General features: G+C 38.5%; 1 protein-coding gene across 1 annotated transcript; it reads right to left on the bottom strand.

Annotated features, from left to right (window-relative positions):
- Positions 1 to 2,872: 2,872 nt before the first annotated feature.
- LOC127987389 (histamine H3 receptor) lies at positions 2,873 to 14,724 on the bottom strand. The gene is made up of 3 exons (XM_052589680.1): positions 13,888 to 14,724; positions 11,655 to 11,821; positions 2,873 to 6,230 (listed from the first exon to the last, which is right to left on the bottom strand). Exons 1-3 carry the CDS (start codon positions 14,207 to 14,209, stop codon positions 5,352 to 5,354), a joined length of 1,368 nt encoding a protein of 455 aa, XP_052445640.1. The 5' UTR covers positions 14,210 to 14,724; the 3' UTR covers positions 2,873 to 5,351.
- Positions 14,725 to 15,391: the final 667 nt, after the last annotated feature.

Raw genomic sequence — 15,391 nt, 5'->3', positions numbered from 1 at the left:
AAAAGGGATTTTTCACACATTAATGCCATTTTTTATCCAGTGGGCTTTCAAATACCCTAAGCTTTGCACAACCAAATGCCTCTCACAGATTGCATTTTGGTCCCAAATGTCCAATTTCAGACAGCCTATCTCTTAAAGGCTCAATATCAGAAAATAAGACCAATTTATTCTAAATCTAAATATGAACTTAAAATTGGGATCCCATAATCTCCAAAAAGAGGACCAGGAATTAATTTAGGACCATGAATCAAAATGCATTGGTTATTCAACCATTTGCACAGTACCAAGCCAAAACCATTTTAAAATTCACTGCAGCAGCAAAGCGCTAAAAATAGCTGGACTCGAGAGCATGGGGCGAATTGTGCCATTGTCACTGTGGACAGTTCTCCTGTTGAGTAAGTTCGCCGTGGACACACAACACAACAGTATGCTAACCTTTTTCACCTGCTATCACAATATGCCTTGGAACTCGCTGCCATGCTAAGAACTCTTAAATGAATCTCCATAACCTATGTATTCCCTGGAACAGCACTTAACCACTTTCCGCTCCATTGCACATTAAATCCCCCCATGTCTTCTGTTAAGACGAAGTCTTCACCTTTTTCTGCCTTGAGAGAGAAAAACTCTCTCTGTATGACAGTGGAAGTTAAAGAGTTTGTGTCAAGCCAAGTCAAGTCATGCAAGCTCCAAGTCTTAATGATTCAGTAAACGAACTATGATTTTAGTTTCAACAGGTTTCGCTGGTACATTGACATTCGACATCCTAAAAGCAGTTCACAAGTATTTTTCTAGCTATTTTTATAAAACATGTTTGGATGGCACACATTTTTCCATGCGCACACAAGAGAGTTTATACTGTAGTTTTGATTTAACATGTTTTTTGTTTTTTTTAACTTTTAAGTCTAACTACATAAGGACCCAGAGAACATTGACATTAAGGTCTGGAAATAATGCATAAATAATGACTCTTTTCAAACAGTGCTCCCTGTTTATCCCTGGCTGGACAAACACATTCTCATCCCCCAAACTAAAAAAGCAACGGTTTGATAGAGCCACACTTCAGAGGAAATCCACCTGCAAAAGGCTTACTTGTAGCTGTCTCGGCGTATTAATATTACAAGACAGTATTTTAACACTAAAACTTGCATCAGCTCTACGCTTGCACAAAAAATGTCAATGCTGAGAAATGAAAGGGAATTTGGAGGTTCTGATTTGATCAAAGGTGGTACTCCACCTCAAAGGACTGAAAAGCACTAATTTACAACATTTTTTTATCTTTTAAAATGATTAACCTGTAGCTAACAGAGAACAAAAGAGACCTGGAACAAATTAACTGTCCATCTGTCTAAAGAAAGTCTGTTTCTTTCTTTTTTAATTGTTGCAGCAGAGTGTGTGTGGGAGGGTGGATGGATGTGTACAAGATCTTGTGCGTTTGTAAAGGGGTCTGAATAAGTTCCCATCATTCATAAACAGAAATACATATACAAGTAGTCTTTTAACAGTTGGAAGCCAGCAGTCATTTAGTATATGTTTTTTATCCAAGCGACCCTGACATCCAACAATTCTGACATTTACTTACCATGGTGTCAATCTGTATTCTTTGCATTAGAATTCATTCAGAATACGACGTTAGTGCACTGCCATAAAGTTGAAGAATGGATTTAATACAGTGTAAGACATCTGGAGCACTTCTGTGATTTCTCATTCTTGGAGCTTAACTTAAAAAGCAATTCTCTTGATGGGGAATATAGCCACACGTTGACAACATCCACACTCCTTAAATGGGTTTTTGGGGGGATGAAATTGAAACGTGTAGACTTGCAAAACTCGATCACCCACCATGAATCTAATCAAACTTGCATTTTACCACAGCAAACACTGCGTGACAGAAGGAAATCAAACTGACACCAGAATAATACTCACATCTGCTCAGAAGCTCTAATCTAAAACAAAAAAAAAAAAAAACATTATGGTCAAAAACACATTCGTCTTGACAAAATACAATGCATAATGTATTGGTATGAAAATGATAACACATTAAGCACAGCAGGTTGCTGTGCAGGACAGCTTTCTCCCGTCGAGTTTGTTGTGAGTGTATGATTTTAAATTGGTGCAAACTGTGTCCTTTAGTGCCCTACCATGCCTCTGACTTTATCATGCCGCTGTCTGTAAGCCTTAATGACTGTTGTGGTGCCTGCTGTGCCGGAAGGTGAACAATGGGGTGAACGCCTGTGACATTCACTGCAAAGGTCTCACAAAATCTGGGTCATAATCTATAGGAGCTGCAGATAATTAGGTGATACAATCTTTGGGATTGTGGAAGCCCAGGGACTGAGCATTTTCATATTAGTAATCTGAGTACAGGCATCTAGTCCGGTGTTTCCCAACCCCTAAGTCCCATCAAGTCAGGCTATTTTAACTAAATAAGGTTAATCTAATTACACTACACAAGTTACCCACAAAAACCTTCCAACCTAACCTAACTCTAACCTAACACTAACCAAGTTTTAAAAGCTACCAGATGGGTTCCTTTTAATTAATATACTTCTACTGGGTGACTGTTTTGCCAGAGCACATCACCCACAAAAATCTAACCCCAAGACACCTATCTAGCATAGCCAGCAAGATTTAAATGGTCAACTAGCTTCTTCTTTTTCTAAAAAAACATGCTGTTAGACAAGTTTTACCAGTTTAGTTGTGCAGGTGATTTTAATGGTTCAAGATGTTCAATTTTACCACATTAAAGACAGCAAATCATGGTCAAAAACACATGAACCTTGATCAAATCCAATGCATAATCAAGCACATCCAACCATCAAACCAGAGAGAGGTTCATATTAACTTATCTACTTCTGTCTGGTGACTGTTTTGCTGGAATTAACATGTGCCAGAACTAGCATAGCCAACAAAACTACCATGGCCAATCAGCTTAATCAGAAAGACCATGCTGGTATGTTTCACATGAGTTTTGTAGGTGATCAACATGGTTGATCCAGTTGCTCCAATACCTAGACCAGCACCAAACTAGCATAAACCAGCCTGCATCCCTAAAAAGCAGTGGTCTAAGCTGGTCTTTTCAGTGAAGTAAATTACCTTCTTATAGTTGTAAGGGCGTTAATTATGATATAAGCCCCCTGATCAAACTTGTCCCCAACATTGCATTGTACTGTTAAACCCTTGAGCTTGGTTCTTGCTAACAGCTTGAGTCAGTCAGACTTCCGCAATTCAGTGGAACATCTTCAAAGGAGTTTGGCCACAAATGTATTTCTGTGTGTCTTATTCCATCAGCGTAAATTCAGGACAGCCTGACATCCACACATTTATGTGGGAGGTTATCATCCCTAAGCAATGGGATGCTTAGAGGCAAGGTTCATGCTGATCTGTTTCGATGGTTCCCAGCAGTTTTCTTTGATAGTTTTTGAGAAAAAATTGTGTGCATATACACAATGCCTAATAATCTAAAACCAACATTGCCGCTCCCCGACTGTTGTGACATTTTTCTGCTTTTCTATTTGCTGCACAGCCACAAAAGGAACATGCAATAGTAATACATTAAACCACATCTTTTCTTGAACTCTCAAGTAGAAAATATCAAGAAGTCACTTCAAACGCTGCTTTCTAAATGCTCGAACAATTGATCATGTAAACAACCATGTCTGTCCACTCATTAACTTTACATAGACACCATTTAGTGCAACAGCATCACCTGGTTAAGAGATTCAAGATTTTCAAATTCAAGGATCTGATGAGGATGCTTGTTATTGGGGTTTAATTAACTTGAGCTCCAAACAGCACTGATAAATCAAGTGCACTCAAAGCCATCTGGATAAAAAAATTACTAATTCACTGAAGCAAAAAGCAGATCAGAGCTGCAGAAGTGTGGCGACTGCTCCAGAGATAAGACCTGAGCTTTTAGAGGTGTATGCAAAATACTATTGTGATTGCTAGGTGTTTTGGGCCTTTTTAATTCAGACTATATTCATTGACCAATATGGTTTGAATATCAAATAAAAGATCATTCTGTTACCTGTTCTGGGGGGAAACAAAAACCGTGCATTTGGATCTTGTTAAACATTGTCTAGAGCTTTTGGGAGATTATCCATGTGATATGAGCAAATTCAGTCAAATTAATCTCAAAGATCTTGGGAGGCACTGAATCATAACTACAAATATGAAATTGGCCTCAGTTGGATAACTTGGTTAAATCCATAAAGAACATAATTTAGAAAGTCTCTTGACGACATTGGAATTGAATGCACAGTCTGACTGCTCCAAAACTTGGCATGTACAAAACCACAAGATATTTGTGCATTGATTTTATAAGCCCTCCCCCCAAAAAACAACAAAAAAACATTTTTGTAAACAAGTTTTAAAACATTCTAAGTTATACAGTTATACTCATAATGCCATTTTAAAGATTTCAGTGTTGTCGACAATGACACTGTAACCATGAATCTAGTCAAGAATAAACAAATTACCTTCTTAAAGAGGTATGCCCCAAATGTAAAACTGTTTGTCCTTCCAAAGCTGTATGACTCAATTTCCTATGTAAAACACAAAAAGAAAGACGTTGAAATCCAAAGAGCACTTGAAAGAACGGGATCAGTGCTGATGACCAACAACAACAAAAAAGCACCATATAAATTGTCCACATGACACAGTTGCTACATTCCAATTCTTTCATATAAGAATTGATTGACATTTTCAAGATTATCAGCTTATAAAAACGATGAGAACTTAATTCACATTTCACAAAACTTCCATTCAACAACATTATTAGTTTCAATCTTGTTCATAGCAGGTGATATTGATTTCAGAGTCTGAACTCTGAACAGAGTCACTGTGAAGCTCATGATTTTAATGGTAGAAAACACTTAATATTTTTCCTTTCTCGTTTGAGTTGTAATGCCGTCTCACAGATCAACTCTTCATCACTGAACTGTGTCCATGGAGAAGAATGTCCGTTCAATCAATAATGTTGATATGGGTGATGTCAACACAAGCTGCATTACTTTTTCACAACAGATGTCCAAGAACATGCAACTTATATTAGCTAACAAGAGTGAAACAACTCCATTCCTATGTTACTGCAAGACAAAAGATAGACAAATAACAACAGCAATGTTAGTTGCACTGTTTATATCCATCGATAAAAGGTCAAATCTTCATAAAGAATCTTATTTTGGGAAGTTTCATCAAAGAAGAATAAAACATGCATCAAGTAATGACATGGATTTCCATTACAGAATTCGCTTGTGTGGAAATGTTTCGCTTTCTTGCCTTGGTGCTTTTATTTCATCCTTCAATATTCAGTGTGAAAGAATAAAATCCCTTTAGCTGCTGTCATATTGTCACTGGCAGGAAGGGCTTTCCTCGTGTGGCCGAACAGACTGCCGCTTGGGGCACAAAATCTTGGCGAAGGCCCGGCGAAAGCTGCTGTGGCAAAGAGGGTAGAGGAAAGGGTTGATGGCTGAATTGAGCCAAAGGAGCCAAAAAGTGACTTCGTACCAATGATGTTCCACACAGCTACCGCTGCAGGCCGCCCGTATGATCATAAGAAGGGTGTACGGTGCCCAACACACCCCAAAAACGCACACTATGACTGCCAAGGACTTGGCAATCTTCTTATCTCTCAAGAGACGCGCTTGTCCTCCGCTTCTGCATGGTGCGCACGGATTTGATGCCTCCTGCGCTCGTATTATTCGCGTCCTTAACCATCTGCTGAGCAACCCTCGCTTCTTAATGGTTGTCTCCATTGTCAAAGACACAGAGTGGGTGCTGCTGGGATCACCGCTGGACGACGGCGAAACCTCATTCTCATCTTTAATCACGGCCGAAACGGTCGCTGGCTCACTAGAAGACACCTTGCGCGTTTTGACGAAGAAAACGGACGATGCCTGTCCATCGATGACCCTCCAGCCGTCCTCCTTCTCGGCCTCCACATGCGCCATGCGACTCCGGTTCCGCCGCTGGATGTTGAGATAGATGCTGAAGTTGAAGAAGGCCACGGAGATGAATGGAGAGAAGAACTCGAAGGTCGACGCGGAGAGCAGAAAGTACCAGGTGCAGTAGAACTCGGCGAAACATTCGTCCTCCGGAACGATGCTTTCTCCAACCATTAGTTCCCAGAAGATGATGGCTGGTCCGTAGAGGAGGAATGCCAAAACCCACACCGCCAACATCTTGACCACTGCCAGACGAGTGACGCCCTGCTGGGCCCGGTACCTCACCTATGGAATAAGACGAAAGATTAAAGTCAAACGAGAGAGACACATAAAATAGCCATAGTTCAGAGTCATAAATTGGTTTGGGAGGGATCCCTGCCAGCTATCGCACTCAATAAAGTCTATGCACACTCAGTGTGACTGCTTCTTCTTTTTCATGATTTATTCAATTCACAACCTAGGATTCAGAGCACTGCGAGGAAAATAACCAATTTTAGTTCTGCAGAACTGATCGGTTATACTGTGAGCTAATGATTTGGACCAGTTCGACTAATTTGGCTTTTAAAAGTTAATCAGCGTGTCTGATTAATCTGATGACGTGACAATACAATTTACATTTAATAAAAGATCAAGACATGTGACTAAATCACTTTACAACATGAATACCCTTTTTTTTTATAAACAAGTTCTGGTTGCTCTGTTTCAAAACCTAGCAAGCTGCCTTTCTTTCTACTGCCTTAGGAGAAAAATAGGAGGATTTACACAAGTAGTTTCAGATTTATTACCCTGTAAAGCCTATAGGAAATTATAGGCCAAAATATAAAAAAACTATTTTATATATGTTTTTGTTGAGTATCATATTTGATCCATCAGGCATTCATGGCTCATATAGTTAGATATAAGCGATATAGGCATGGACATTTGTACAATTACACTAAAAGAGCTTTTACTGGATAAAAAAAGTCAACTATCAATCATGTTTTTCAAAGTTTTGATCATGTAAATAATTCAGAAGCTTTTCAAATTAACTTTAAATCTTCTGAAATATAGCAATGAATAATTGACAGGAGTAATCGTCTCCGCTGATGGACACTGTGACAATAAGGCTGTCTTCGCCATAGCACCTCACTCTCTAGAGACCGGCCCGAAACACTTTTCATTTCAGTAATTTAAAAATGACAATTGGAAAGATGACAACCAGAGAAAGGAATCATCTATTCGAAAAAGACAGGAGCCCTCAAGGGTGTTTTCTTGTTATGAACTAATACCATTTCAGCCCTGAAATTACAGCAAATAATAGTCTTTAGGGAGTGAGGAATATATTTGCAACTACCTCAGACAAACATCAAGGTATTTCACACCTTCTATGGCCCTTGAACTGAATTCTGGGACGCTGGAGATGCAGTTTTGTTGACACAATGCCCATTTCAGTTTTGATGTGCCGCCCAATTGAAAAGCACTACTACATTTTTCCTTATAATAGATGTTCAATTCGACGAAAATGTCCACGGAAAATTGGTTTTATTTCCTTGTACACGTAAACATTGGATTATTAACAATTATTGATTACTTTGCAATGACATACGACAGCTTGGCCAAAAAAAATTGCTAAATAATAATAATAATATTTAATCGTACTTATGAGAAAACATGACATGTTGACCTCAAAGGTTGGGGATTGTTGATATGTTAATCCCCATACACACAACCTTTGGAAAAACACACAACCTTTGAAAAACACACTACCTTTGGAAAAACACACTACCTTTGGAAAAACACACTACCTTTCCTAAACCTTATTCTGTTCAAAACATACCTAAGGAAAGAACCGTCTCTGTCTTTAATAATTCACCACCAAGGAGAATAATTAAAGCCAGACATACTTGTCAAACACCACTGATACTATCACATAAACCACTATTTTCGATTACTGGCAAGTCTTTCTGAAATGACATTTGAGGTTTGAAAAGCATTTAACTTTGTCATCTATGACGGATGACAGATCGTTACTCTTTCAAAAGCAATCTCAGATAAACCCCATTGACATGTTGTCAACAGGAAGTAACGGCATTAAACAATGAGTACTTCAGAAGAGCTGGATAAGAAATGTATTTTGCAAAATATGCAAATTTCAATACATTATGCATGAAGCCACGGTGGAATAAACTACTGAGATGTCATTGCATAATCTATTAAAAGTTATGCTCCAGATATTCAGCCACAAGCAGTTAAATTACCTTTCAACACATCTGCCAAGATCTCGTAAATTTGTTATTGTAGGGCATATCTATGCCTTAATGTTTCTTAACAATCTTGATACTATATTTTCCACAGGAAATCAATATTTGCATTTCATAATTCGCCCAAACCCTGCTCTGGAACGTCAAAAGCTATTAAAGGACTGGGAAATGGGCTTTAATGCCATTTTCGCTCAGCACATTCGTCTTTCACAGTAGCGCATCATTCCCATGTTTTCTGAGCTTATTTTACTCAACAGTTTCGTTGAATGTGAAGAGAGGTTATTTAAGGACCTCAAGAACCCAAATTCAACATCATTTTGCTGTTTGCAATGGAGATAAATGCACACACTGAATGGAAAGAAATATTGAACTTCCTTCCCCTTCCTTCCTTTTATGATTTCACCAAAAGAGCTGGTGTGCAGCGACGTGGTTTTAAAAGCTACTTCAGATCCAGCTACTTTAAAACTGTACAAGCAACTCATGATATAAAGTAGTTAATCGATGGGCAGCTACTCATTAAAAACCAGTTAGATACAGATCAAGCTACAAACAAAAAGCAGAAAAGTACATTAAAGCAATTAAAAACGGGTGATATTTTTTAAACATATAACTTTCAGACTATATAATTAATAATTTAATCAGAGAAGTATTTAGCTCGCTCAGAAACGATGGATTTGAATGAATGAATCTTGATTAAAGTGACAGCATTAAACTTGGACAGATAAAATTAACACTTTAACATCCAAATTAACCAATTCAGTATATAAAGTGTTATATTTAAGAGAGGTAAAAGTGCATATTTGATTACTTCTTCATATTACATGCATAAAATAGTGACTTTGGATAAAGTTGGTACTGAAAGAGATAGATGTCTGCTTTCGGTTTTACTCTTCAACTCAGGTGAAAAAAAGTGCACTAAAATACACTTAAGCTAATCTTAAAGTGTACTCAACTGGGCTATTTTGAGACACCATGTGTATGAACTAAAATGTGCTTTAATCATACTATCTTTGTATTAAAAACGAATTTAGTGTACACATTAACCTATCTTTTGAATATACTCATCATAAACACTTCTGTATATTTAGGGTACAGTATCTTACTACACACAAAAAGTAAATTCAAGTGTTATATTATATTAAGTGTACTTAAGTACCACAGTTGGGAAAATTTACTAGTCATAAGTTAACTGTGGTACTTAAGTGCACTTAATATAAATGCACTAATTTGCACTAACAATTAAATTTATTTTATTAAATGTATAATTTATTAAAGCATTCAGAGCGCACTTAAGAAATACACTAATAAAACTCCTCTTCAGATTTTTTTAATGCACAAAAATCTATATCAGTGGTATTTAATATACTTTAAAATACTTTTTCAAGTGCACTGAAGTACTGTTGTGTCTAACTTTCACAATTTCATTTAGCACAAATGTGCTTGTTTGTACTTAAGTATTGTTTAGTGCATTGAGGGATACTTTATTTTTACTTTAAGAGTTACCCTCTTTAGATCACCAATTAAACTGTAACACAGACACACATGTGGTTTCCTTTACAGTAGCCATTTTGGTGGGTAGGTGCCTGTTTTAGACATGATTTTTAGCCGTGTGGTTTTCATCAGAGGCCTCTCTCAGTATGTAAAGGTCAGGAGAGGGGGCAGCCTTGTTATAGTCGCTCCGCGTGAGTTAATACAGCCCCACAGAATCACTGGGCAGCTGCCTGCATGTCCAAAATAGCTGTCTGTAGCATGCCAGTCATAAACCAGAATTCAGTCAAGCCAATAGAAAAGATTGAGAGGGACACTCAAAAAACACTTATGGAACAAAACAGCAGTATATTGCAATACAAGACCAAAGAGTACTTCCTGTACTTTTTACATTCGTTACGAAACAAGCCCATCTTCTAGTGAGCTACCCATGTAGGAAGCAGTTTAAGGCATTGTCTATGCACTTTCCGACACAGAAGCTGTTCTAAAAGATAGGAAGCATAATTCTAAAGCAATGAAATTCTATGGCAGTCTTTCATAAACTCTATAAAATAAAGATTCTTTATTGGCGTCAGTGGTTCCATGAAGAATCTTTAAAGGCTTAGTTCAGCCAAAAAAGAAAGTTCTGTCATTAATTACTCATCCTCATTACTCTTTATTGGCATCAGTGGGAATGATCGAAGGCTTAGTTCACCCAAAAATGAAAGTTTTCCTCATGTTGTTCCAATCCAATAAGACCATTGTTTTTGGGTGAACTTTCGCTTTAACATCAAAGGAAACATTCCATTCCACAAAAGCTTCTTTAGGTAACTCAAATGTTCTTTACTCAGTCTAAGAAATAATTGCTCTTTTAAAAACTGTTCAACAGAAGTGGATCTTTTATGGCACTGCTGTGAAAACCGTCCTTTGTAACCTTTATTTTGAAGTGGATATACTCTAAAATGTTCAGAATTGGTCATTTCAGTTGGGATGAAGACAGCAAGGCAGCTCAACTGGTTTTGGAACATAGCCCAAGTTTGGATTTTTAATAAACCCACTGGTCTTAAGGTTGACTCACTGTGAAGTATGAATATAAATTGATGATGTCGTCCATGACTAACAAATCAGATATTTGCAGTAAATTGCACTGAAAAATTCATGACCATAGAGCAGTTGAAGGCTGGATCCGCAGAGGATGCGAGCTCCATCCGTTGGGTGGGCCGCTTTTATCTAAGATCTGTCGCCGGGGCAGCAAGTCATTTGCTTATTATTCATCTGATTGCAAAAACACCATCTTCGGTGTCTTGTGGGTTTTGTGAACAACTCATTTGTTTCAGACAAAAGGGAAATTTGCAGTGCCTCATCTGAGGCACCAAGCGAAAACTTGGTTTTTATGCGTTTGTGGGAGACAATTGGAATATTTGAAAAACATCAAATGTTTCTGACATTATGGACAAAAGAATGGGTTGCAAACACTGAATATTGTAATTGCTCACAAGTTTTGCTTTGTGTTGCTTTGAGATGTGTACTGCAAATTTATCTTTTAAACAAAAAACTGAACTTGTACAAGAAAAAAGGGGCAAGACTTAATTTTGTCTTTTAGGAATTGATTGTGATTGAGAATCGCTGGTTTGTTTGAGGCAGGTAGTCGAAGAGCAGAGGTTAACTTATTTTTGGTCTATTTTGATGAAAAACTACTACGATATTGTCTTTGGAAGAACAGATTTGCCAGAATTCATTGTGTTGAGACAATGGTGGACGAGGCAAGAAAAATGTCAACCTTTAATATATTTAATGCAATACTGAAGAGTCCTGATAAAAAATAATGATATCTTATTTAACGTCTGGAGCTTGACAACGCTGCACTTTCAAATTCTAGAAAAGCAGTAGCCAGTACAATACCATTTTTCATTTTGTGCTCCACTGAAAACGTGACATGCAGGTTTGGACTGGCATTTACTGACTATTACTTTAAGTAGACTAATTGGATGTTGATACTTACAGCTCGGGTAACGGACAAGAAGCGATCATAGCTGATTAAGACGATATTGAAGACGGAAGCCGTACACAACAAGTAGTCCATCACAAGCCACAGCTTACACAGTCCACGGCCCAGCATCCACCTGCCCGTCAAGATATAGGGCATGTAGACCGGGATGCAAAAGGCCCCTGGAAAGAGAGAGACACATCACATTTTACTTTATTATATACAGTCCTCGGCTGGTATCAATGGCCACATGCTTCTCCTGCTCAGGATATAATAGGTCCTTCAGAGCACAAAATCAATGGATCATGTCACGAAGGAGTCGCTTCACAACGTGACCAATAAACCTGAGCCATTATCAAAAAGCCATCGAGCTGCAAAGGGAACGGTGGCTGCTTTCTGAGCTCTCTCGCTCTTTCTCTTGCTTCTCCGCACCTAGAAGCATCAGGAGAAAGCTTTTTCACAAAGCCATACAAAAACCGCAATCTCATCACTGTCTAGTCCTTGAAGGACGCTGAGATTTCACGTCTGTCATACTGTCAAAGACACAGCCATGGCTCTGTTATTTAGAGCCTTTGAGCTGGTTGGTATCCACAAAGAAAAAAAGCAGTGCTTTGTTGCACTTTGTTTATCTAAACTACGTGGGCATGTTTTCAGGTGGAGCGGCACCTCTTATCTCTCAAACCAAGTTGTTTTATTATTTATTTTTCAAAGGACTTCCACTGAGCAATACATCGGCTGAGCACTAATGCCTGTGAGCCGCAAATAAACACTCAAGCAGGCAGAGAGGGTTTGGTGAACAGACCACGAGGCTGTGGCTCTCATATCTTAATGCACTCTTAATCCAAGCCAATAATTGATGGTGCCAGCGCACCACAGAGCAGCAGAGAACTAAAGGTCTCTGTCTTGGTGCTGCAGATGGATGGGTGTAATCATTGCTTTTTCCACCTCAGAACTGGCTTTGCTAAGAAAGCATGACAGGAATATGGTCTAGAAATAAAAGACAAAATATATGGCTCATTGGGAAATTTGAGTCTTCGTCCATATAGTGGATGAAGCAAGAAAACATCACCTGTTAATGCATGTAAATGCAATACTGAAAATTACAGATGAAAATATTTAAGCTCGGATGCCCATTCATTTTCAGTTACTGGAAATGATAAAAATGGAAGTCGTATTGGGAAATTTGGAACTGATTCACTTTAGGACAACCATTGTGGGGTTTTCATTGCCAAATATAATGGTGATATAATACACGAAATACCATTTAATGACAGCAAATAAGACAAACACTTATTTCACCCCATATAACTACTCACAATTCACAAGCAAAAAGAAAATTAAACCTATGCAAATAATGTCAGAATTGGTTAAATAAGGATGCAGGACCATTTCTGTGGTTTTGGGAGGTTTTGTATTCCTTGGAGAAAATGAACTTTTGTTGTGGTTGCTGTTGGGAGTGGTCTAATCACTCTCCTGGTTTCCAAGATGAGGTCAGAGCAGACAAAACCGGAGAAATGTGGTTTATGTAATAATTCACTCAGAATCCATTTCCTGCGAAGTAGTGATGTGGTATGGACTGCAGACCATGTATAATCAGGATTATGAACATACAGACATACTCTCTAAAAGTGAGCACAGCTACAATAATTGACATTTATCATGTGGAGACAGGTCATGCTAATGAGTACTGACTTGTAAAACTGAGCGAGAAAGCAATACACAATACCTAGACCCCAATATACTGGCCATTGTTGACCATTTAGAGATTATCAACACTGAATGGTAATAGTTGTATATGTTCTTTTTGTACATTTTGGGTACTTATTGTGCAAAACAGAACTCGAAAAAGTCTGTCTTGGACGGATAAAATGTGTCTGTCTAGTCTGGCATCGATCTCTCTGTTGCATTTCCACTACATGTGTTTGATCGATCCGGCATTGCTCATCAGCTACACCTGCGTGTTTTATCAAGTAAGGTGAAGCCTAATACATGTAACTTTTCTTTGCACTCTCATTTGGGTGTTTATCAAAGCCAATATTCCCACAGATCTCATCAGATGTACAGTATATAGGATTTCCAGAACGCTTTGATCCTGTAGAACAAAGGGCTTCCCATTGCTCGATGACACATTGATCATTTTTTAAAGAGATATAATATCTCATATTCACATGCATAAATTTCAATGCCAAACCAAGCGTCTATGAAGCATTTTGAGTTGAAGTTAATTCAAATGCACGTTTGTACATACCAACAAGGAAGTCTGATATAGCCAAATTAAGGAAGAAGTAATTGCACTGATTTCTGAGGCTCTTGTCCACGACGAACGCGAGAATAACCAGCGCGTTCCCGACCACCACCACGACCACCAGAGTTATCATGAGGATCGCCAGAATGACCATCGTGTACCCTGGGAACGGAGCCCCATCCGAGCTGAGGGTCGTGCTGTTGGAGCTAGAGGAATTGAAGCAGTTAACCATTGTCAGATCGAGGACTTCTGGAGAACCAGCAACAGGTCTGAAGTCATCATGTGAACCTATTCCCGCTGGCGATGATGACAGCAGAGCTTTCATCCCTTTAGGGCTGCATTAACTTCAGCGCGCGGCGGAATCATCATCCAGTTGGAGTCTCCAAACGCCCGAGGAGTGCGCGCATCTTTGATGCGTCCAGTGCAATACCAGAAACACATGAAGTGAAATCACTCCTTCCTGAGCGGAACTCCAAGTCCGTGCACTGAGACTGAGCGCAAAGTTTGTGCTCTACGATTTTCCAACAGAATAGCGCGTTCCCGTCATGCGCGCACATCAACTGTTGCGCTCTCGCGCCTCCCGTTGGGTTGCGCGCTGTTCTCAGACAGACACGAGATGAACGCGGTTCACTTTGCAGCTTACCTTTGTGAGGATCTGGTTGCAGAATGATATCCAGAATTGCATACAGTGCAATGAACATTTTCCTCCCTCCATTTGTCCGAGTACAGAGAATATTATTTTAATTCAATCACACAGTGTGATTACTTGTATAGCTCTGCTTAAATAGTTGTTATACACACTTGAGTGACCCATGCATTGAGAATCAACATACATTTACTTAAAAACCAAACACAGTATAAGTTGTTTTCAGATATTCTATCTTAAATACAACTGTGACCCTGGACAACAAACCAGTCATACAAGTACATTACCTCAAAACGGAATAAATTAGTATTTTATTGCGTTTTATGAATGTTTAGACGTTTTAAGAGAAAATAACAAAGATACTCATGAATTCGTTTACAATGGCAATAATTTAATATTTTTCAAGTTAACCCAAAATTCAAATCATGTACGCATGTCATTCAAAATCTATTTAAAATCCTCTGAACCAATTCCCCTTCCCACTCTTTAGGACTGGCTTTGAATGATGAAAGAAATTCCAACATGAATCCTGTCCACCTTTTTTGACTAGTGTATTAGTGCTCTTGTGCTGTTCAGTGGTTTCAGAACCATGGACAGCAGCTATTGCCATCCACTCAAGGCAAAGCTCAGGCAGGTTATTTTCTTCAAAGCATTCCTTCCATACCCAGTGGCAGTGCCTCAACTACATTATATACTATGTCGCCTTTTATAAGGCATGATGGAAAAAACAGACTGTAAATTCAAGCATTTAAGAGAGAAAAAAAGGTTAATGCCTCAATCAGAGTACATGGCGTTAAAGGCATGACAAATAAACATCCTAATTGCACTTTTAAGTTTTAAATTGCACACCATGTACAGTAC

The sequence above is a fragment of the Carassius gibelio genome, chromosome B22 (genome assembly GCF_023724105.1).
Source record: "Carassius gibelio isolate Cgi1373 ecotype wild population from Czech Republic chromosome B22, carGib1.2-hapl.c, whole genome shotgun sequence".
NCBI lineage: Eukaryota > Metazoa > Chordata > Actinopteri > Cypriniformes > Cyprinidae > Carassius > Carassius gibelio.
The sequence above is the reverse complement of the archived record's forward strand: the minus strand, read 5'-3'. Positions and strand labels throughout refer to the sequence as shown.